This window comes from Oncorhynchus keta, chromosome 21 (genome assembly GCF_023373465.1).
Source record: "Oncorhynchus keta strain PuntledgeMale-10-30-2019 chromosome 21, Oket_V2, whole genome shotgun sequence".
In the NCBI taxonomy this organism is placed as follows: domain Eukaryota; kingdom Metazoa; phylum Chordata; class Actinopteri; order Salmoniformes; family Salmonidae; genus Oncorhynchus; species Oncorhynchus keta.
Window position 1 is genome coordinate 20,475,271 of NC_068441.1, and position 24,370 is coordinate 20,499,640.

Consider the following 24,370-nt stretch of genomic DNA (forward strand, 5'->3'; position numbering starts at 1 on the left):
TGCTATTTTTTTTACCCCAGAGTTGACTTTAAAGAGGACTGAGATCAGCTCTTTTGAAAGAGGATTATATGTGAAAACACCCTAAAAAGAAGTTGGGGGACAAGCTACGAAGGAAAAATACAGGTACCGCCAAGTAGCGCATGGACTTGACAGTGCCATCTCGCTCCTGAAACCTGGATTCACTGGTAGACGTAACGTAGTAAATGAAAATCTGGGACACAAACTACTATGCATGTATTATTTTGTGGTGCACATCACTTGTTTTGTATGATGTGTTACAAATTTGCAACACATTTGATGTGCTATGCATTCCAATTTGCTGTGGCTAATTCTAACATTAGCTAGGTGACTAGCGTTAGCTAGGCTAGGGGTTAAGGTGTTAGGGTTAGGTTAAGTTTAGGGTTAACAATAGGATGGTACTGTCAGATAATCTAAAAACGATGCTATTGTTTGAGGAGAATACGCACACAAAAAAAAACGTACACGGCAACTGGTTTGATACATTTACCGCTGAAGGTAAATAATGTACTTACATTCAGTAATCTGTTTTGTCATCCTGAGGCTCCCAGAGATAAAAATGTAGCATAGTTTTGTTTGATAAAATCTATTTTTATATTCAAATGTAGGAACTGGGTTCTAAAGTTAATCCCAGCTGTTTCTGGGGTTAAAATGATTTAACCTAACAAAGGTTCAATAAAAGACTATTTTGAATTTCCTGTATTTGCGTTTACTATGTTACGTATAGTCTATGACACCAGGCTGTACTCTTGGCTATCCTACAAAGGTAAGAACTCGAATAACATTTGAACAGATGACGAGACATGAGGTTTGGACCATTGTTTTCTTAGAGGAGGAGCATTACTTTACCCATTAGTCTATATATGCGTGTTTGATTGGACACCCTACTATGGTGAGGTCTAGTGAGACCAGCCTGCTTGCTAGGCTCTGTTTGGCCCCCAGCGCCCGGCTTTCCAGCAAAGTTATCCTTATATAAGAGATGTATCGGGGTATCACAAACACGGTTTATACATAGCAGCAGCATAGCTCTGGATAGAGTGTCATCAACCATATGTCCACGGAAACCAGAGGTTGGTCATAAATGGCAAAGTCATCAGGGTAGGAAATTGCATTTGACAGTTCAGAGATTTAAAAAAGTGCACTAAATTGCACAAACGTAGCATAAATATTTATAACATGTTTGTAGCTGTCAAAGGAAAAGGATGGGCTGACTACAAACTCATATCCAACAAATACAATTATTTAACCTATACTGTTTATTAACGCAATTACCTAGCCTATATTGTTTTTTATTAGGCAAAACATGAATAAAAATTGTCAAGACACTTAAAATGGTAAAAACCCAAGCCTTTTTATCCAGCAGTGTCCGTGATCGCTGGAGCTGAATGACCGTGAAATCGATTTCCAAAGTGCAAACTATGGCGCACAATGCATGATCAGCTACTTTAATATAAAAAATAACCTAGTTAGTTATCCAGAGTTGGCCCATGGCGATTTACGGTTCGCAGAAGTTAATCGGTGGAATATTACTTACACGCTCTGAAGGTCAGATGATACGAAGTTGGGAGTGCAGGTTCTGGAAAATACGTGGGTCTTCCACCAGTGCGCTCCAATGCGGTCAGTGGAATCGCTCGTATCCTCAAACACAAACTACGCAAAAAGAAAAAAAGGCATTATGTGTCATTAATAATTTCAGAAAAATGGATGATACACTCCACTTGCACTCCAGCTGCTAATTGTTTTTATTTCCGCTGGTTGTGATGTTGTCAGCGGAGCTTGGCGCGTCCCAGGTCACCTGTGTTCACTTGTGACAACTCCGGCAACCAATAGACGGGGTTGGAAGAGCGCACATGGAAATATGGGTGGGGGGTGTCGTAAAAAATGTTTTGCAAACAAACATATATACAAACTATTTATATTGCTAGGAATCCTAAACAAATTAATAGTATTAGCAGTTGAATTAAATATACTACAATTTGATCAATATCAGATTTTCTGAAATAAATCATTATCAAAACCATTAAATTGTACAATTTGTCCTGTTTTCTTTGTAACAAAATTCTGTATGTCAATCCAAAACATTCTAAGATAAATACAGGTAGAAAAAAACAAATGCTAAATGGTCTCCCTCTCCATTCCACAGAATATTCAGTTTGAATCTTTCCATAGCGTGTTTCACAGGTATTCGGCCAAAAAAATCTTTATGTGGGAAATGTTGTATCACAAACAATATTCCTAATCTGTTTATTACTACATTTATATTTGATGTTAATATTGCAATGAATATATTTTAATGTAAATCTATGTTACTTACATCAACCACAGACGAATAAAAGCAATATTTAAAAAACAACAACATTGGAATCACATCAAAAAACAATTGCATATTCTTTTGGGGTTCGTGTAGTTCTATTGGACAAGGGTATTTTCGGGGGAAGTGACGTTAAAATAGTTGAGTTGACTGGCAGTGCATGCATGGGGTGTTATCCTTAGGCTACTCCAAACAGTTACAAAACATTATTTTTCTATTGGACAGATTTAGGTAGGACCCTCCCTGTTTGCTGAACCTGTCCAATAGAAACACTAGTTTACGTTGCAAACGTTTTGCAACTGTTTGGAGTAAGGATTATACCCCAGTACTTTACTTGGTTGAACCAGGATTGGCTTTAATGGTCCCACATTCCCAACTGCCTGACAATTTCCCTTTTAAATGGACCATACATTGCTGCACACCTTCCTTGTCTTCACTCTCACTAATGCTTGTGCGTGTATTGCTATTAAATCATGGTGTTGAAACTGAATGGCGGGGTTTCACAGTAGTTGCAATCAGTGTATTCATGGTGCCAAGAGAAGCCAGGCTTCCCCAAAATAATTACCAAGAAAAATATATATATAAAATTATATATCTTTTGTCTCTCTGTGTTTCATTACTTGTCTTAAATTCGCAAGAGCCTGATTGTATCTCACAGGAGAAAGCATCCGAGTGAGTGAAACAGCACCCCTGTCTCTTGACATGTAGGCCATCTACAGTGGGGCAAAAAAGTATTTAGTCAGCCACCAATTGTGCAAGTTCTCCCACTTAAAAGATGAGAGAGGCCTGTAATTTTAATCATAGGTACACTTCAACTATGATAGACAAAATGAGGAAAAAAATCCAGAAAATCACATTGTAGGATTTTTAATGAATTTATTTGCAAATTATGGTGGAACATAAGTATTTGGTCAATAACAAAAGTTTATCTCAATACTTTGTTATATACCCTTTGTTGGCAATGACAGAAGTCAAACATTTTCTGTAAGTCTTCACAACGTTTTCACACACTGTTGCTGGTATTTTGGCCCATTCCTCCATGCAGATCTCTAGAGCAGTGATGTTTTGAGGCTGTTGCTGGGCAACACGGACTTTCAACTCCCTCCAAAGATTTTCTATGGGGTTGAGATCTGGAGACTGGCTAGGCCACTCCAGGACCTTGAAATGCTTCTTACGAAGCCACTCCTTCATTGTCCGGGCAGTGTGTTTGGGATCATTGTCATGCTGAAAGACCCAGCCACGTTTCATCTTCAATGCCCTTGCTGATGGAAGGAGGTTTTCACTCAAAATCTCACGATACATGGCCCCATTCATTCTTTCCTTTACACGGATCAGTCGTCCTGGTCCCTTTGCAGAAAAAACAGCCCCAAAGCATGATGTTTCCACCCAAATCCTTCACAGTAAGTATGGTGTTCTCTCACGTCACCCCGCTCCTCCGCTCTCTCCACTGGCTTCCAGTTGAAGCTCGCATCCGCTAAAAGACCATGGTGCTTGCCTACGGAGCTGTGAGGGGAACGGCACCTCAGTACCTCCAAGGCTCTGATCAGGCCCTACACCCAAACAAGGGCACTGCGTTCATCCACCTCTGGCCTGCTCGCCTCCCTACCACTGAGGAAGTACAGTTCCCGCTCAGCCCAGTCAAAACTGTTCGCTGCTCTGGCTCCCCAATGGTGGAACACACTCCCTCACGACGCCAGGACAGCGGAGTCAATCACCACCTTTCCGGAGACACCTGAAACCCCACCTCTTTAAGGAATACCTAGGATAGGATAAAGTAATCCTTCTCACCCCCCTTAAAAGATTTAGATGCACTATTGTAAAGTGGCTGTTCCACTGGATGTCATAAGGTGAATGCACCAATTTGTAAGTCGCTCTGGATAAGAGCGTCTGCTAAATGACTTAAATGTAAATGTAAATGTAAATGTGTTCTTTGGATGCAAGTCAGCATTATTTGTCCTCCAAACACGACGAGTTGAGTTTTTACCAAAAACTTCTATTTTGGTTTCATCTGACCATATGACATTCTCCCAATCTTCTTCTGATCATCCAAATGCTCTCTAGCAAACTTCAGACGGGCCTGGACATGTACTGGCTTAAGCAGCGGGACACGTCTGGCACTGCAGGATTTGAGTCCCTGGCGGCGTAGTGTGTTACTGATGGTAGGCTTTGTTACTTTGGTCCCAGCTCTCTGCAGGTCATTCACTAGGTCTCCCCGTGTGGTTCTGGGATTTTTGCTCACCGTTCTTGTGATCATTTTGACACCAAGGGGTGAGATCTTGCGTGGAGCCCCAGATCGAGTGAGATTATCAGTGGTCTTGTATGTCTTCCATTTCCTAATAATTGCTCGCACAGTTGATTTCTTCAAACCAAGCTGCTTACCTATTGCAGATTCAGTCTTCCCAGCCTGGTGCAGGTATACAATTTTGTTTCTGGTGTCCTTTGACAGCTCTTTGGTCTTGGCCATAGTGGAGTTTGTTGGAGTGTGACTGTTTGAGGTTGTGGACAGGTGTCTTTTATACTGATAACAAGTTCAAACAGGTGCCATTAATACAGGTATCGAGTGGAGGACAGAGGAGCCTCTTAAAGAAGAAGTTACAGGTCTGTGAGAGCCAGAAATGTTGCTTGTTTGTAGGTGACCAAATACTTATTTTCCACCATAATTTGCAAATAAATTCATTAAAAATCCTACAATGTGATTTTCTAGATTTCTTTTTCTCATTTTGTCTGTCATAGTTTAAGTGTACCTATGATGACAATTATAGGCCTCTCTCATATATTTAAGTGGGAGAACTTGCACAATTGGTGGCTGACTAAATACGTTTTTGCCCCACTGTATATGGAGCCAGATAGCTACCAAAATATTTAATGTACATATTTTCTTACGATCCTAACAATACGTATGTTCAATGTTAGGATCGTAAGAAAAGCCATCCGTGAAACATGAAATGTGAAATTTAATCTGTTAACATACCACCACCATGTTACGATTACAAACTAACATTTTAGGCTTGAACAAATCTTGTTACAATTCTGAAGTACAATAATACCTTTAAGAGTTTTGCAGATTCATCTCACCAACAAGAAAACCCTACACCAAACAGCCTGTGAGGAGTGCTACCCGAACAAACATACAGTGCCTTGCGAAACTATTCGGCCCCCTTGAACTTTGCGACCTTTTGCCACATTTCAGGCTTCAAACATAAAGATATAAAACTGTATTTTATGGTGAAGAATCAACAACAAGTGGGACACAATCATGAAGTGGAACGACATTTATTGGATATTTCAAACTTCTTTAACAAATCAAAAACGGAAAAATTGTGCGTGCAAAATTATTCAGCCCCCTTAAGTTAATACTTTGTAGCGCCCCCTTTTGCTGCGATTACAGCTGTAAGTCGCTTGGGGTATGTCTCTATCAGTTTTGCACATCGAGAGACTGACATTTTTTCCCATCCCTCCTTGCAAAACAGCTCGAGCTCAGTGAGGTTGGATGGAGAGCATTTGTGAACAGCAGTTTTCAGTTCTTTCCACAGATTCTTGATTGGATTCAGGTCTGGACTTTGACTTGGCCATTCTAACACCTGGATATGTTTATTTTTGAACCATTCCATTGCAGATTTTGCTTTATGTTTTGGATCATTGTCTTGTTGGAAGACAAATCTCCGTCCCAGTCTCAGGTCTTTTGCAGACTCCATCAGGTTTCCTTCCAGAATGGTCCTGTATTTGGCTCCATCCATCTTCCCATCAATTTTAACCATCTTCCCTGTCCCTGCTGAAGAAAAGCAGGCCCAAACCATGATGCTGCCACCACCATGTTTGACAGTGGGGATGGTGTGTTCAGGGTGATGAGCTGTGTTGCTTTTACGCCAAACATAACGTTTTGCATTGTTGCCAAAAAGTTCAATTTTGGTTTCATCTGACCAGAGCATCTTCTTCCACATGTTTGGTGTGTCTCCCAGGTGGCTTGTGGCAAACTTTATACAACACTTTTTATGGATATCTTTAAGAAATGGCTTTCTTCTTGCCACTCTTCCATAAAGGCCAGATTTGTGCAATATACGACTGATTGTTGTCCTATGGACAGAGTCTCCCACCTCAGCTGTAGATCACTGCAGTTCATCCAGAGTGATCATGGACCTCTTGGCTGCATCTCTGATCAGTCTTCTCCTTGTATGAGCTGAAGGTTTAGAGGGACAGCCAGGTCTTGGTAGATTTGCAGTGGTCTGATACCTTCCATTTCAATATTATCGCTTGCACAGTGCTCCTTGGGATGTTTAAATCTTGGGAAATATTTTTGTATCCAAATCCGGCTTTAAACTTCTTCACAACAGTATCTCGGACCTGCCTGGTGTGTTCCTTGTTCTTCATGATGCTCTCTGCACTTTTAACGGACCTCTGAGACTATCACAGTGCAGGTGCATTTATACGGAGACTTGATTACACACAGGTGGATTGTATTTATCATAATTTGTCATTTAGGTCAACATTGGATCATTCAGAGATCCTCACTGAACTTCTGGAGAGAGTTTGCTGCACTGAAAGTAAAGGGGCTGAATAATTTTGCACGCCCAATTTTTCAGTTTTTGATTTGTTAAAAAAGTTTGAAATATCCAGTAAATGTCGTTCCACTTCATGATTGTGTCCCACTTGATGTTGATTCTTCACAAAAAAATACAGTTTTATATCTTTATGTTTGAAGCCTGAAATGTGGCAAAAGGTCGCAAAGTTCAAGGGGGGCGAATACTTTCGCAAGGCACTGTAACAGTATAAAAAAAGTAAGGGAAACCGTTTTCAAAGTCTCCATTCTCTATTACTCCTCAGCGCAAGTCTAGATACTAGCTGTATTACGCCTACAACAGTGAAGTTTCAGTCCACTAGGTGCATCTTTACAGCATGGGCATATCTCTGGGTGACGTGGACATCCCCATGCATCCACCAAAATATGGCTAATTCAATATTGCGCCATCCCATTCTGTGGGCTCTTTTTTAATTTTATATGAATCTCGCTTATTTGGCGTACCCCGACGGCATTCAAATCAAATCAAATGTTATTTGTCACATACACATGGTTAGCAGATGTTAATGCGAGTGTAGCGAAATGCTTGTGCTTCTAGTTCCGACCATGCAGTAATAACCAACAAGTAATCTAACCTAACAATTCCACAACAAATACCTTATACACACAAGTGTAAAGGGATGAAGAATATGTACATACAAATATATGAATGAGTGATGGTACAGAACGGCATTGCATGTACACCTGGGGGTACGCGTACCCCTGTTTGGGAATACCTGCCCTGACAATACTCTTCTGTGGCTTTATAGTTTCATTCTCTCACAAGTAATTTTCTGAAGGCTCAAGCCAATACTACGCCATCTACTGGTATAACAGTGTTATCGAATGCCGTTCTGAAACAAGCTCCAGACTTTAATTTGGGAAATTAAACCAGAAGCTGCAAAGCAACTCTATTCTCTGGTATGAAGTTGCTTGATTGACGAGCTAACTTCAACTAGCTACGTGCGGTTCATGTCCTTTGCAGATTCCACGTTCCTGACAAAAGTTTGTACGTATAAAAAAAGTCTAACCAAGTGAAAGGAGACAAAGTAAGAATTAGACGTGTAAATGTTCATTCATAGTCGTAACGTAGGATTTGTACGTTTACAGACCTCATTCAATGGTTACATTTCATGTTTCACGCACGGCTTTTCTTATGATCCTAACAATTTAAGTATGGATTTTCTTACTATGCTAACGATACGCATGTTCAACTATCTGGCTGATGCTGTCTGGTGCAAACGAGTATGACATTATTGCGGCCCATTGTATTGAATGGAATACAAGGGAAGCCAGCGAGCATTTGGCCTCCCTTGATACATTTTTTTTTTGCGAATCAGTATTGAGCTAAACTGGGCAATCTCAATGGTAAATGGTCCTGGTGCACCAAAAAAAGTGTCAAGGGAAACCAGGTTGGATTTTGGCATCACTCCTATCAGATCGCATTGAGAGCATAAGTCATTGACAGAAAGAACTTGAAGTGCTCCAGTGCTCTAGCTATCTAACTAAATTTGTCCCTTTCCTAAATTAGCCATGGATGGAGATAAGGATTTGGACTTGTGGTTTTACTTAATTCTCCGTACTGTCCAATGATTATAATGACGATTCTGAGCCAACCATTAATTCATACATTGTTGTGCCCCTGGCCTGAGAGGATGTAAGTTAAATATGTAGCTAGTTGTAGAAGGCTAATGTTAACTTGCTAACGTTGCCCATGAATGGAAGTATGGCTAACGAGCAAGCATTTTCGCCGGGTAGCCTTGGACAGCAAAAAATAAAATAGTGTACTGTATGACACAGTGATAGACCGTTTCATCAACATGAAAGAGAGGATGTCATTGGCATTACTCTACAAGTAGGGTGAGTCAACCAGTGGAGGTTTCTCAGAGAAGGAAGAGGACCATCCTCAGGGAATTTCATAAAAATAGTAAACCAAAAAAAGTGATAATTTTCAGACAAAACTATACTAAATATATTCATGCCACCAAATAATTTATTAAAACAGTTTTGCAATGGTCTACAGTAGCCTCAGCAGCAGTCTGTAGGATAGCACCATGGTGTAGCCGGATGACTACCCTTAGCTAGCAAATGCAGCTAGCTAGTTCAGCCTACTCAAACATAGAAGGATGCTATGTCTATCCAACACTGGAACTCTTCCAAGTCAATGTAAGCTTTTGGTTTGGTTCATTTTCTGCCACAGGGCCCGCTGGTGTAACTGCTAAACTGCTTTCTGACTGTACACCATACTGCATGATTGTAGCGGGTTTAGTAAAGCGTTAGTTCTAGTTGACTATGGCGTGACAACAACGTAGGCTGTGTGTAGCGGTTAGTGGCCATGGTATGAAGGTTTGACTAGGAAAGTTTGTTTTGCCTAGTCACAGAGCACTGATGTGTTGTGCACGGAAGTCCATAAGTCCAGGGAAAAGGTGACAGGACGAAAGCTCATGGATAGATGCAAGAATGAATTATATACACACACAATGAGCAAAGTCATCATGCTGTTTTTATGGTCGCTCCAGAGATTTTCGATCTGGTTCAAATCCAGGGTCTGAATGCTTCCCGAATGCACTGTATATAGGCAGGTGTGTACCTTTCCAAATCATGTCCAATCAATGGAATTTAGCACAGGTGGACTACAATCAAGCTGTAGAAACATCTAAAAAATGATCAATGTAAACAGGATGCACCTGAGCTCAATTTCAAGTCTCATAGCAGAGGGTCTGAATACTTAAGTTAATATGTGGAAAATTACAAGGGGTCTGAATTCACTAAGTTGTAATATGGCTTCTCCTTGCTTCCCCAGTGACTTTACCCACGCACCGTTACTGGTTGCGTGGCCTCGCCCTATTGTCTTTGTGGATTCCGCATCAGCTGTAATTCAACAATCAATTATCCACATTGCAATACATGGATAAACATTCAATTGACCACATTTAACAATTTAACGTGTGATACTCTGGGATTTCTATTATTTTTTAAAAATGGTTTAAACTGTACAAATGCTTTCACCCCAAAATATATCTATGCAGCTATACCCGAGTGGTGCAGCAGTCTTAAGTCACTGCATCTCAGCGCTAGAGGCATCACTACAGACACCCTGGTTCGAATCCAGGCTGTATCACAACCAGATGTGATTGGGAGTCCCATAAGGCAGCATTGTAAATAAGAATGTGTTCTTAACTGGCTTACCTGGTTAAATAAAATGTTTTTTTAAACTTCCCATGTTTACCTCCATTTACCACAAAAGGGCACTATTGTCAAGGAAACAGTTGGATAGGACTAAATACTGTATTACTTTACCCCACAGGCTATATAGCAGCAACATTTTAAGTATATATCACCATATGTGAAACATGATAGTAAGAAACCCCATTTGTATTGAGAGAAATACAGAATAGTATGGAAGGGGTTCTTTACAGTTGTATTACAGTGCAGGAGGTTGGCCAAACAATCAGATCACATACAGACAGCTTCCAGACTTTACATGCAGAATGATATTATGGATGGCTCTCACAGCCAAACATGTATACATGTCCTTCACAAGGTCAATCAGCGATACATGCATTTACAATAAAGCAATTTCAGGTCTGATCATCAACAAAAAGCTTTGCTTTTCACTACACACGATAAAGTTCTGAATTCAAACACAAATGTTCTTAAATTAATTTTGATTGGACGATTGAGTAAATAGTAGAACTGAAATAGTCTCTTGTGGGTATTATATGTTGATTCTTCAAATACCCCGCCTTTTTTTTTGTTGAAATTAAGCATGATTGACATGTTTCTACTGGTCATTGTTTACATACAACTGGTCTCCTGGTGTTCATAAACATTCTAACAGACAGAGGCAGGATATAAAATGCTGCTCCTTTACAATGCAGCAGCCTCAGAACTGACATTAATTCCTGAGGAGAATACACAGGGGATGAATCAGGAGGTGGGGTTTTAAAAATTACAATTTAAAAGTAAGCAATGATTAGAGGTATGAAATAATTACACAAGCAGCAAATCATTTTGGCCCGTAGAATAGTCAAATCAATAAGTGAAATCAAAAGTCCCTTAAAGAGGTCACAGTTACAGAGAGGAAATATTAAAAGAAATGACATTGTCTACATCTGTTCAACAAACGTATAGGGTGGTCTGAGGGTAGGCAATGTGAGGGGGATTGGAAGTTGAGGGTTTGTCTATAGAGAGCTAGGGTACTGAAGAGGTAGGTGGTTTTTGGTGTAGGGGGGTGTAAATAATACACTAGAGGACTCCGTGTTGGGGGCTGGAGAAGGGTGAGGTGAAGCAAGGTTCTGGGTGTACAGGGAGACTGTATTGTGGATGGTTTTGGGCGTTCTAGGTGTACGAGCAGACGGTTACAGTGATTTCTAGGACTAAATGGGTGTTGTGTGGAGCATGTGGGATAATATGAGGGCTCTAGGTGTAGGGGGATGAAGGGTACTGAGGATGCCACCAGTCCATGAGTCTCACGCTGTGTACAGGGTCCAGCACCACCTGTGTCCCCCCCTGCTCCCCTTTCCTTCTCCCCTGCTGGAGAGGAGAGTCCTGGAACACCAGACACACTCTGTGGTGACGCATGTCCGCATTCACATTGACCTTAAACTGGAGAGGGAACAGAGACAGAGTGGGTTAGACAGGAAGGAGGCACAGGTTCCCCTTTCCTAAAACAGGCCCACTATGAGGTACAACCACATTGTGACTTTAACAATGCAACTTCATGGATGGAGACTGTCTGTACAGAGTAAAAACCAGGATGAGTGAGTGGTGTACTGACCAGGGAAAGGGTCATCCCCATGACAATTGAGGTGAAGATGAAGTTGAGGGTGGTGACCTGCAGCAGGTAACAGTCTGAGTCTGGGTTGGCATGGACCTCCTCATACTGACGCGGCAGCAGCAGACCCCGGGTGGCACTGCCAGCCTTACACCTCATCGCCTAGAGGAGAGACACAAACTATGGTATCCTTCATTACAATTAAATGTTTTACTTCAAATTTAAAGTAAACATGTTTCACTAGTGTACTTCAGACAGTTCGGCATGAATACATACCGGCTTCACAAACTTGAAGTTGAACTCCCACATGGGCTCAGGTCGAGTGCCCACAACCTTATTGACCCAGAACAGCAGACACTGCAGAAGAGAAAACAGGTAAAACAAAAAAAAATTTTGACCATTATTTAACCAGGTAGGCTAGTTGAGAACAAGTTCTCATTTGCAACTGAGACCTGGCCAGGATAAAGCATAGCAGTTTGACACATAACACAGAGAATAAACAAAACAGTCAATAATACAGTAGAATAAAAGACAAGTCTAAATACAGTGAGTGTAAATGAGGTAAGATAAGAGAGTTAAGGTAATAAATAGGCCATGGTGGCGAAGTAATTACAAAATAGCAATTAAACACTGGAATGGTAGATGTGCAGAAGATGAACGTGCAAGTAGAGATACTAGGGTGTAAAGAAAAAAGGTAAAACATCTCTTAGCATTGGATTGCACAAGTGTCAAGTGCACATTAAAGCCAGAACTTGATGGATCAGGATTAGTGAGTTATAGTACAGATCAATTTATCAGACCCTCACAGGATCCGAATAAGGCGAGAACCTCTAACTCCACACACCATACAGTTCTATGGCACAACCGCTAGCCTGTTGCCATCTCAATTCTTTACCTTGGAGTTAAGTAGCGTGGTGGGCGGGGACTCGGGGAGGGCGGGGCTTAGGGAGACACGTGAGCTGAATGGCTCATACAGGTGGAAGAGGGAGCGAATCACGCGAGCCCGTAGACAACGCTTCCTTGCTATGGAGTCTGGCTGCAGACGAAACGGCAGGTAAGCATCCAGACTGTAGTGTCTATAGGAGCGGGAGAGACGGGGGATAGAGGGAGGGGGAGAGAAATGAGGGAAAGAGAGAATACGTAAATAAGAAAACTAGGCTACTTCTCCTTTAGGGGCCAGTTGCCAAGGGCATCTGACTTTCCAGGATTCAAGTCTTATCAAGAGCTGCAGGAGCCCACCTAAAATATAGGTTGTGGCAATGAAAATGTCTAACCCTACCTTTTGTATAGTCTGGTCCAGAAGGCAGCAGTGCAGGTGACGGTCCAGGCGTTTCTGCAGATCAGAGCAAACGTACACACATCCTCTGGACGGATATAAGAAGCCAGCACCAGCCAGATATCCACTGTGTAGTCCTCCCCATCACTGCACTCACTACACTCTGGGAAAACAGATAAGAGTCCAACAATGGGCTGTGTTTTATTCAGAAAAGTTATTCACTCCTATCCATCCTTGTTCACATACGGTGCTGAAATGACTGGATAGGTGAACACAATAGCTCCAAGTAGGCCTAGTTTACAGCTTATTGCTATCACCTACCCAGTTACACTGTGTAATATCAGTTAACATTGACAGAGGGAAGGGAGCAACCATCTGGAATGAGACACAGCCCTCAACTCTAAAATGCATGACTAGAGGCGGTGTACCTTTCCTTCTCTTGTTTTTCTTCTTGCGTGCCTCTTTAGGCTCGTTCACTCCATCCTCCCCGGGGTCGAGGTCGTCGCTACTCTCAAGGGCGTCTCCGGTGAGGCTGGACACTGACGAGAACACCTCCTGTAAGGAACCCTGCGACGCCTCCAGTCCACACAACAACTTCACTGCAGGACAAGCACAGTGGAAAGTTAGTAAGCACAATAATGTGGTTTATCAATGTATTGCTGTGTGTAGAATGGACATGCCCAAGCATTTTGATTGATGACCTTACCTTCTTTTTCAACTGCATTGGCAACAGCCTTTTTCACCCTCCCCGACTTCACAACGGCTGGGTCAGCATTGGCAAAATCAGCGACAGTCACTGCAAGAGAGGGGAGAATATGCGGTTTACCAAGAGCTCACAATAACATAGGGTGCATCCCAATAGTACTAAACAACTTCTTGCTCCCCTCATGCCTTTTCCTTTGTCTGTGGTGACCTGAAAACACTGGTTAGGTATGTCACACTTTTGGCTTGTTCGACACTGCAGGCAACTGCCTACTGACTGATTAACAACTCCCTTTGCATCATAAATAACTACTTGTCGATCAGTCAGTCAATCAGTCACAATTTACCCAAGATGCATCATGTATTTGATAGGCTCAAACATGACTTTTCTTTGTGCTCATTTCAGTGCTAACGGTAAGCAACAGACTGTAGACGAAAGTCAATCAGTCAAGTCAGGGGAGCGGTGCATCTGAGACAGCAGAAAGTCAATCAGTCAAGTCAGGGGAGCGGTGCATCTGAGACAGCAGAAAGTCAATCAGTCAAGTCAGGGGAGCGGTGCATCTGAGACAGCAGAAAGTCAATCTGTCAAGTCAGGGGAGCGGTGCATCTGAGACAGCAGAAAGTCAATCAGTCAAGTCAGGGGAGCGGTGCATCTGAGACAGCAGAAAGTCAGACACGTCATCAACATCAAGGCTCAATGCATGGCAGCTCCAATTTTCCAATTTGTTTTTTTCTGAGTTCCCAGTTGTCTTGAAAGCACCAAGTATGCAAGCCGATGGTCATCGGCTTGACAAAAGTGATCCGCTCGAACACGCCCTTTCACTTTTCTCAGAACACAGCAGAGAAAGGAATACAATGAGAAGTCTGACTACACTCAGTGTTGTCTAGCACTGAGATGCAGTGTCTTAGACCGCTGCGTCACTCAGGAGCCCCATGGGAAGCCAGGCTTCTCCAAATATTTGACCAATAAAAATGAGCTAACCATGAATGAATATATTCTGCCACTGGTCTGAGACGATTGAAGTTCAATATGTAGCTTAGATGAAGCCTAGTTGGCTCACGTTAACTAGCTAACGTATGTGGTTCATTTTAGCCCATGTGAGGAAGTTAGGCAACCTAGCTAAAATGCATGCTAGCCTATGAAAATGAAAACTAAAAGCTTACTATATAAAACAGAGCCATAGCCCATTTTGCCAACATGTAAGAGAGGAGGATGGCATTCAACTAGTCTACAAGTAGGGTGAGGGAATTTTAGTTTTTTTTCTTACATGTGCACACTGACAAATCAGTACCATTGACAGCCACATGATATTTAGCAACATTGAGACTAAATTCAATCAGTCAAGCATACACCTTATGACAACCAGTGGGAGCATCTAAATCTTGTTGGGGGAGAAGGGGGGTGAGAAGGATTACTTACCCTTACTTACCCTATCCATCTGAGACAGTCTCCAGAAAGTCAATTCAGTTTTGACTGGGTCAAGTACTTCCTCAGTGGTAGGGAGGCGGAGGCCAGAGGTGGATGAACGCAGTCTTGTTTGGGTGAGATCAGCCAGAAAGTCCGCAGGCGAGCACCATGGTCAGCGGATGCGAGCTTCAACTGGAAGCCAGTGGAGAGAGCGGAGGAGCGGGGTGACGTGAGAGAACTTGGGAAGGTGCATCTGGATGAGTTGTAGGGGTTTAATGGCACAGGCAGCCCAGCCAACAAGTGCAGTAATCAAGACGGGAGATGACAAGTGCCAACCTGCGCCGCTTCCTGTGTGAGGCAGGGGAGCGGATGTTGTAGAGCATGAACCTACAGGAACGGGACAGCAGAAAGTCCAGGATCACGTCAAGTTCTTAGCGCTCTGGGAGGAGGACACAATGGAGTTGTCAACCGTGATGGCGAGATCATGGAACGGGCAGTCCTTCCCCGGGAGGAAGAGGAGCTCCGTCTTGCTGAGGTTCAGCTTGAGGTGGTGATCCGTCATCCACACTGATATGTCTGCCAGACATGCAGAGATGCGATTCGCCACCTGGTCATCAGAAGGGGGAAAGGAGAAGATTAATTGTGTGTCGTCTGCATAGCAATGATAGGAGAGACCATGACAGAGCCAAGTGACTTGGTGTATAGAGAATAAGAGAGGGCCTAGAACAGAGCCCTGGGGGACACCAGTGGTGAGAGCGCGTGGTGAGGAGACAGATTCTCGCCACGCCACCTGGTAGGAGCGACCTGTCAGGTAGGACGCCGGAGATGCCCAACTCGGAGAGGGTGGAGAGAGGAGGATCTGATGGTTCACAGTATCGAAGGCAGCCGATAGGTCTAGAAGGATGAGAGCAGAGGAGAGAGAGTTAGCTTTAGCAGTGCGGAGCGCCTCTACAGAGAAGAGCAGTCTCAGTTGAATGACTAGTCTTGAAACCTGACTGATTTGGATCAAGAAGGTCATTCTGAGAGAGATAGCGGTAGAGCTGGCCAAGGACGGCACGCCAAGAGTTTTGGAGAGAAAAGAGAGAAGGGATACTGGTCTGTAGTTGTTGACATTTGCAGCCAGCGGTCAGGGATGAGTTGATGAGCGAGGTAAGGTAAGGGAGAAGGTCTCCGGAAATGGTCTGGAGAAGAGAGGAGGGGATAGGGTCAAGCGGGCAGGTTGTTGGGCGGCCGGCCGTCACAAGACGCGAGATTTCATCTGGAGAGAGAGGGGAGAAAGAGGTCAGAGCATAGGGTAGGGCAGTGTGAGCAGAACCAGCGGTGTCGTTTGACTTAGCAAACGAGGATCGGATGTCATCGACCCTTTTCAAAATGAAGTCATCTGCAGAGAGGGAGGAGGGAGGGGGGGGGAGGATTCAGGAGGGAGGAGAAGGTGGCAAAGAAGGGTTAGAGGCAGATGCTTGGAATTTAGAATGGTAGAAAGTGGCTTTAGCAGCAGAGAGGAAAATGTAGAGAGGAGGGAGTGAAAGGATGCCTGAGTTTTCCTCCATTTCCACTCGGCTGCCCGGAGCCCTGTTCTGTGAGCTCGCAATGAGTCGTCGAGCCACGGAGCGGGAGGGGAGGACCGAGCCGGCCTGGAGGATAGGGGACATAGGGAGTCAAAGGATGCAGTAAGGGAGGAGAGGAGGGTTGAGGAGGCAGAATCAGGAGATAGGTTGGAGAAAGTTTGAGCAGAGGGAAGAGAAGATAGGATGGAAGAGGAGAGAGTAGCGGGGGAGAGAGAGCGAAGATTGGGACGGCGCGATACCATCCGAGTAGGGGCAGTGTGGGAAGTGTTGGATGAGAGCGAGAGGGAAAAGGATACAAGGTAGTGGTCGGAGACTTGGAGGGGAGTTGCAATGAGGTTAGTGGAAGAACAGCATCTAGTAAAGATGAGGTCAAGCGTATTGCCTGCCTTGTGAGTAGGGGGAGGGGTGAGAGGGTGAGGTCAAAAGAGGAGAGGAGTGGAAAGAAGGAGGCAGAGAGGAATGAGTCAAAGGTAGACGTGGGGAGGTTAAAGTCGCCCAGAACTGTGAAGGTGAGCCGTCCTCAGGAAAGGAGCTTATCAAGGCATCAAGCTCATTGATGAACTCTCCGAGGAACCTGGAGGGCGATAAATGATAAGGATGTTAAGCTTGAAAGGGCTGGTAACTGTGACAGCATGGAATTCAAAGGAGGCAATAGACAGATGGGTAAGGGGAGAAAGAGAGAAAGACCACTTGGGAGAGATGAGGATCCCGGTGCCACCACCCCGTGACCAGAAGCTTCGGGGGTGTGCGAGAACACGTGGGCGGACGAGGAGAGAGCAGTAGGAGTAGCAGTGTTATCTGTGGTGATCCATGTTTCCGTCAGTGCCAAGAAGTCAAGGGACTGGAGGGAGGCATAGGCTGAGATGAACTCTGCCTTGTTGGCCGCAGATTGGCAGTTCCAGAGGCTACCAGAGACCTGGAACTCCACGTGGGTGACGCGCTGGGACCACCAGGTTTCGCGGCCACGCGGTGTGGAGCGTTTGTATGGTCTGTGCAGAGAGGAGAGAACAGGGATAGACAGACACATAGTTGACAGGCTACAGAAAAGGCTACGCTAATGAAATTGGAATGACAAGCGGACTACACGTCTCGAATGTTCAGAAAGTTAAGCTTACGTAGCAAGAATCTTATTGACTAAAATGATTAAAATGATACAGTACTGCTAAAGTAGGAGCTGGCAGTAGCTGCGTTGTTGACACTACACTAATTCGTTCCGTTGAGTGTAATAATTCTACAGTGCTGCTATTGTAGCTGGCTAGCTAGCAGTGTTGTTTACGTTACGTTGAGTTAAAAGAACGACAATAGCTGGCTAGCTAACCTAGGGAATCGGTCTAGACTACACAATTATCTTTGAAACAAAGACGGCTATGCAGCTAGCCACGATCAAACAAATCAAACCGCTGCACTGCAATGAAACGAAAATGTGAAACCACCTGACCGGGTTGTTGAATTCAAAACAGCAGACGTTGGCTAGCTGTTAGCAGTTAGCTGTTGGCTAGCTAGCAGAGTCTCCTACGTTAAGGACGACAAATAGCTGGCTAGCGAACCTCAGTGAATTAAGATAATCACTCCAAGGCTACACACACTAAACTACACAATTATCTTGGAAACAAAGACAGCTATGTAGCTAGTTAACACTGAACTAATCAAGTCGTACAGTTGAGTGAATAGCACTACAGTGATGCTAATCTGTGTGCGTTTTTGGTATCTATAAGTTTGTTTTCCGTGTATTAAACTAAGCATCTTGATTTTATTTAAATGTTTCATTTGAAATGATGCTGGAATAGCAGAGGCAGTACTCCTGTTGTATTTGTGCTGACTTGCAGTAACTGTAGTTATAAATCAGTATATGTTTTAGTGACCTGTCAAACATTAACTTGCTTGACCATGCTGCAGGTCATAACTTTCAATGCATTATTTGCTTTGTGGACTTAACCTGCTCTCTGGTTTTGGGATTAAAAACGTTGTATTTGTATTTATAAATTACAGAGAAAACGCAAATATCCCAACATAGGTTGTAATATGACTTTTTTTTAATTGACTCGGCTTCCCCAGCGATTCCCACCCACGAACCCTACTGACTAACGTTAGCTACACTGCGATGCGCCTCTGATGGGTATGCCTGACATCGACCAAAAATAGGCCTACATACCTTTGACATTGCAAGCCTCATGAATATGCACATGCAATTATATATTTTTTTAATCAATGATGGTAATAGAATCGGGTAGTTTGATTTTTATCCTCGAGGATCAACCCAATATGTCCACCACTGAAAGCCGACGTCAGGGTCAAAGACTTCGCTTCAGCGAGCTAGCTACCTGACTCGGAGCAGATGTCCCCAGACCGAAATTTCAGCCGTTTTCGGTTCCCTTTCTTGGGCATGGCGGTAAGAGGGGTCTGTGGCCACTTATCGAGGCTGTGTGTCCTGCCATGTCTCTATGACAAGCAGAGGTAAAGAGAAAGAGAAAAAGGTGGGACAGCAATCGAAAAATGTTCCTCCAGGATCTTCAGCCATCATGGGGACTGACGCAAATTAGTTGACGTTCATTAAATAACGCGAGACTTCCTTCGTTTCAGTTGTCAACGACGAGCTCATCCTTATCGAATTTGATTGGACAAGAGTGGTCATTCGCCAATCAGATTAGTCGGTTACCCTGGATGAGGACAGATATATTAAGGAAAGGAGGAGATAGGAATCCCATTGGAAAATGGAATGGAGGAACGTATATAAAGCCTCACCAGCAGACTGTCGAACAATTGTGTAATCGTCACGCAAATCCCTTATCAAAATCAGGGCATGATGCCGCGTTCAAACAACTGTTAACTTGGAAAAAACTAGCTCTGACTGGGAAAATAGTTTTGAACGGTCATCCAACTAACAATTCCGCCTCGGGAATTCGGGCCTCTTTCTAGAGCTCCGATGTTCCGACTTGAAGATTACTAACGTTGTGATTTGACCACGTAGGTCCCAGTTGTCTTGAACGCATCAAATGTTGAAAACCCTGCCTATTCCTCGAAAGTACGTAATGTCACGATTTCAAGCTATACTATATTACAGATAACAAGTGAACTATCTCGGAAAATATTTGATAATGTTGTACTTATTGTTTACGAGATGTATGTTCATATTGTGTTTTTGGGCTAGCGCCCCTTGTCCCAGAATCTCCCAGAATGCACCGCGCGGCCCATTGACGGCGCGTGGGCAACGTACACTACGGGCGTTATAATACGATACCAATGGAATTTTCCATCTCCTCAATAGTATCTCTGATGAAGGTTGAGTTAAAATCCCAACATATTTTGTCATCTTAAATCTTATGAAGTAGCATAAGAGAGACAGCCAGGCTACTATGAAACCATTTTAGCTTACTGACGTCCTACATTTTATGATTTGGTCATAACATGAGTCAAAACATGAATTTATAGTCTTTACAGTGCAGTAGCCTTTCCCACTACAGGAATCGGAAATTGCAATGTCAGCCATAGTCATACAAGAACCTTTGAATATCCCGGATTTGTGTCATAGCTCTGCCATACGGCGAAAATGCATCAGATGAGAAATAGATTCATGAATGGTAAATGCAGCATTTATAGATATAACACAAGCCTCCAGGCGTGGTGGTGTTACTGAACAACGCACTAAGATAAGACAAACAGAAGCCAATGTTTGGAAGGGTTATGGGTAGACTATTGTCCAATGGGTTATAGGCTAGGCACCCTAATGCATTTGTTTATGAATAACATCCAGTTTATATCCCAATGCGGTATTTTACTTTCCATTTAATTCCAGTTCCATAATTCATAACGGGTCCCATCAGGCTGCGCTGCGCATGACACAATGTTGGTCTCAGTCGCCAGAGCGCGCATGCACGGCGTGGCATAATAGCGCGTCGACGCGCAAGGTGGTGCTGATGTGAGGGGTTCTTCTGCCGCTAGAGCAAATGTTTAATTTTTTTTATGGAGAGAACGTTCGAAGATTTTCCGTTGTCTAAACACAATACTGAATTTTTCCGCTGGTCAAAAGGGGGGAAATAAACGACGTGCGACCATGTGGATAGCTGTGGTCACATGCGGTGACATCGATGTAAATTATGCTTAAATTGTTTTGTAGAAAGCGGCGAGTTGCTCGGTTTCCGTAGCGGTAGTGGTGACAGCTGCGGGAGCCCGTGTGTGAGGGAGAGGGAGGAGTGGTGTGTGTGTCTGCTCGGTGGCGGTGTGGAGATGGCAGCGGGGGGTTGAGAAGGCAGATGCCGCAGACATGCCTAGCTGGCTATCGCCGTCTCTCTGTGAAAGGTTATCGGCAACTGGTGTCTGTTGAAGCGAAAGAGCGCCTAATAAACCTCGGAACCCAGATCAGTTGATTGGAACATGTCATCGACAGGGTCAGCAGCGGCATCACAGTGTCTCTGATCTGTCAATCAAATCACACGCACTGGAATTACATGAGTGGCGCGCGGGGTTGGGCGGATGTGCCAGATGAAGCATCGCCGGCAGACATGGAAAAAAGGTCAACAATCGCCTGATTTAAATTTCATGATTTTGGAAGAAAGTTGTTCATTAGATGATTAATGCCATTTTCTAATAATCGCGATCATCAACGATAAATAGTCTATTCACATCAATCAATCATTTTGTTTATTAGCCAGCGGCAGCGAGTAGCCTACAGAGAGCAGAGGATATCGCCCATATCATTACAGCGATACACGCCTATAGGACTGTAAGCACCAAGCAGCGAATATGATGTGCGAGGTGATGCCAACGATCACTGAGGGGGACTCTGGGGGTCCTCCCCGGGGTGGAGGGGCTCAGAACGGCTCGGACCCGGAAGCCAACTTCGAGCAACTGATGGTCAACATGCTGGACGAGAGAGACAAGCTGCTGGAGTCCCTGCGCGAGACACAGGAGACACTCATCCAATCACAGACCAAGCTTCAGGGTGCGCTGCATGAAAGGGATGTGCTCCAGCGTCAGATCTATGCAGCTCTACCTCAGGTGAGAGAGAACACCACACACACATACATGTATCCAATTACCTCGATAACCCAGCAGAGCTTCTGCCAAGAGGTGTGGATCTTAAGGGGTGTCCTCCCCAGACTACTGCTGTTGTGCTAGAGGAGATGATGGTCATGGTCTATAGTTAATCCTCTCTTACCACAGGGTCACTGGTTCAAGCCCCCTTGCTCTTCCCCTCAATCTCTATAATGACCTATCAATGGCAATGAAGGACAGGAGACAAGGAAAGGAGACTGTGACTGCATCCCGATTCTCCACCCTTCTCCCAAAGTGTGCAATTGCCAACTCCCTGTCATTGGTTTAAAAGCATTGGATTGGTGTAAGAAAGCATTGGATTGATGTAAGGAAGCATTGGATGGAGGGAGTTCTACCATGGAATCCACAGGTTGGTATTTATTGTAATGAATCTTGTTCTGGAGGCAGCTCCAGTGGTCACTAGCTGGCACAGCCATATTTTATTTTTGAAAGTTTAACATTTATTTAACTAGGCAATTCAGTTAAGAAATCATTCTTATTTAAAATGACGGCCTAACCCAGGCGACGCTAGGCCAATTGTGCATCCTATGGGACTCCCAATCACGTCCAGATGTGATGCAGCCTGGATCATTCAAATAACTAAAATCAGATTTTAAACCTTACCTTGATCTTAACCCTAACCTTAACCACACTGCTAACCCTGATACCTAACCCTAACCTCAAATTAAGAACAAAAAGCACATTTTTGTTTTGATGTATTTTTGGGATATAGCCAATTTTGACCTTGCAGCTAGCCCATCGAGTGAAAATCGCTCAGTTCTGCCTCCAGGGCAAGATTCATGACATCAAACATCAGTCTGCATGAAATCTATGATGGGTAGTATGCAATGGCACAACGGTAGAAAGTTGGAGAATTGGGACATAGCCCAAACCCTCATATGCCCAATGGGGTGGACCATACTTTTCTCACTAATGATTTTGAAAAAACTTCTACTCATAAACTGAACATCAAATGATCCTCCGTCTCTTCGACAGTGGATGAATCAAATGTATTATTTTTTATATATTGAAAAGGTGTGGGCTACAGAGAAAAATAGAAGAGTGCAATTTGAGGCCATCTAGAATAGAGTGCTACAAACACCCGACAGTTCCAGGGGATGAAGGTTGAGGGAGACTGTGGTTGAGACATACGCATGGTTGAGGTGGGAACATGTGCATCTGAACAGGTGTGATGTCAATCATGTTTGTTGAAACTTGTCTGTGTCTGTTTATTGTATTTTGTTTATGTAAGGTTGTTATTGTAAAAAAAAAAAGAAAATCCTACCAAAAAATGTGTTTCGATTTGGAATGTGTGATTGTGTGTTTTTGAGTTTATTGGAGAACCACACTGCTGATGTGATGCAACCAGTCAAGAGGCTCTCAATGGTGCAGCTTTCTAACTTTTTAAGGATCTGTGGGGCCATGCCGAATCTTTTCAGACTCCAGAGGGGGAAGACTGTGTTGGTGTGTGTGGACCTTGATAATTCATTAGTGATGTGGACACTGATGAGCTTTAACCTCTCGACCTGCTCCACTACAGCCTCATCGATGTGGATGGGGGAGTGCTCAGCCCTCTGTTTCCTGTAGTCCACGATCAGTTTCTTTGTCTTGCAGACATTGGGGGAGAGGCAGTTGTCCTGGCAACACATTGCCAGGTCTCTGACCTTCTCCCTATAATCTGTCTCATCGTCGTCAGTGATCAGGCCTACCCTGTTGTGTGGTCAGCAAACTTAATGCTGGTGTTTGAGTTATACGTGGCCACGCAGATGTGGGTGAACAGGGAGTACAGGAGGGGACTAAGCACGCACCCCTGAGTGGCCCCCGTGTTGACGGTCAGTGTGGCGGATGTGTTGTTGCCTACCCTCACCACCTGGGGGCGGCCCATCAGGAAGTCCAGGATCTATTTGCAGAGGGAGATTTTTAATCCAAAGGTCCTTAGCTTAGTGATGAGCTTGGAGGGCACTATGGTGTTTAACGCGGAGCTGTAGTCAATGAACAGTATTCTTACGTAAGTATTCCTTTTGTCCAGGTGGGAAAGGGCAGTGTAGAGTGCAATAGAGATTGCATCATCTGTAAATCTGTTGAGGCGGTAAAAAATTGGAGTGGGTCCAGGGTGTCTGGGATGATGGTGTTGATGAGAGCCATGACCAGCCTTTCAAAGCATTTCATGACTACAGATGTGAGTGCTATGGTACAATAGTAATTTAGACATGCTACCTTGGCTTTCTTGGGCACAGGGACTATGGAGGTCTGCTTTAAACATGTAGGTATTACAGACTGGGAGAGGCTGGGAGAGGACTGGGAGACTGGGAGAGGTTGAACATGTCAGTGAAGACACTAGGCAGCAGGTCAGCACATGCTCTGAGTACGCGTCCAGGTAATCCGTCTGGCCCAGTGGCTTTGTGAATGTTAACCTGTTTAAAGGTCATACTTACATCGGCTACGGAGAGGGTAATCACTCAATCATCCAGAACAGCTGGTTCTCTCATGCATGGTTCAGTGTTGCTAGCCTCGAAGCGAGCATAGAAGGTATTTAGCTCATCTGGTAGGCTTGCGCATAGCCGCGGGAAGATGTTTGGAGGTGGTGTGATTTCTTTCACAGCGAAGAAGGGAGGGTGGATTTGCCCGCTCTACAGTCGGCTACATTCGTCCGCTAATACAGGAATAGTAAAGGCCCAGTGCATTACTTTTGTGAGAATTTGTATATCTCTTGATGTTCAGATT

At 43.9% G+C, this 24,370-nt stretch overlaps 3 protein-coding genes across 6 annotated transcripts in view; 1 reads left to right on the top strand and 2 right to left on the bottom strand.

Annotated features, from left to right (window-relative positions):
- The window catches only part of tfeb (transcription factor EB), a 107,838-nt gene extending 106,000 nt beyond the window's left edge, over positions 1-1,838 (bottom strand). For all 4 annotated transcript variants that reach the window (XM_052473456.1, XM_052473457.1, XM_052473453.1 and 1 more), the window contains exon 1: positions 1,553-1,838. The gene's annotated coding sequence lies outside the window, so the exon portion shown is untranslated. The remainder of the gene's footprint in view (positions 1-1,552) is intronic.
- Positions 1,839-10,241: 8,403 nt separating this feature from the next.
- Positions 10,242-19,179, bottom strand: tmem183a (transmembrane protein 183A). Its single transcript, XM_035796879.2, has 8 exons — positions 18,937-19,179; positions 13,644-13,733; positions 13,366-13,536; positions 12,941-13,100; positions 12,557-12,737; positions 11,938-12,018; positions 11,665-11,823; positions 10,242-11,492 (listed from the first exon to the last, which is right to left on the bottom strand). The coding sequence occupies exons 1-8, from the start codon at positions 18,998-19,000 to the stop codon at positions 11,307-11,309; spliced, it is 1,092 nt and encodes a 363-aa protein (XP_035652772.1). The 5' UTR covers positions 19,001-19,179; the 3' UTR covers positions 10,242-11,306.
- A 1,267-nt stretch (positions 19,180-20,446) lies between these two features.
- The window catches only part of ppfia4 (PTPRF interacting protein alpha 4), a 159,511-nt gene continuing 155,587 nt past the window's right edge, over positions 20,447-24,370 (top strand). Inside the window, exon 1 of the mRNA XM_052473458.1 lies at positions 20,447-21,610. Within this exon, the coding sequence (XP_052329418.1) occupies positions 21,356-21,610 (255 nt within the window). The 5' untranslated portion in view covers positions 20,447-21,355. The remainder of the gene's footprint in view (positions 21,611-24,370) is intronic.

Excerpts from the sequence above, each read along its gene's own strand:
- tmem183a (XM_035796879.2), bottom strand. The coding sequence starts at position 19,000 with ATGCCCAAGAAAGGGAACCGAAAACGGCTGAAATTTCGGTCTGGGGAC. Across the intron at positions 13,101-13,365 it reads GAAAAACAAGAGAAGGAAAG|AGTGTAGTGAGTGCAGTGAT; the intron begins GTACACCGCCTC and ends CTGTTTTCCCAG. Across the intron at positions 12,019-12,556 it reads CCACGCTACTTAACTCCAAG|TGTCTGCTGTTCTGGGTCAA; the intron begins GTAAAGAATTGA and ends TCTCTTCTGCAG.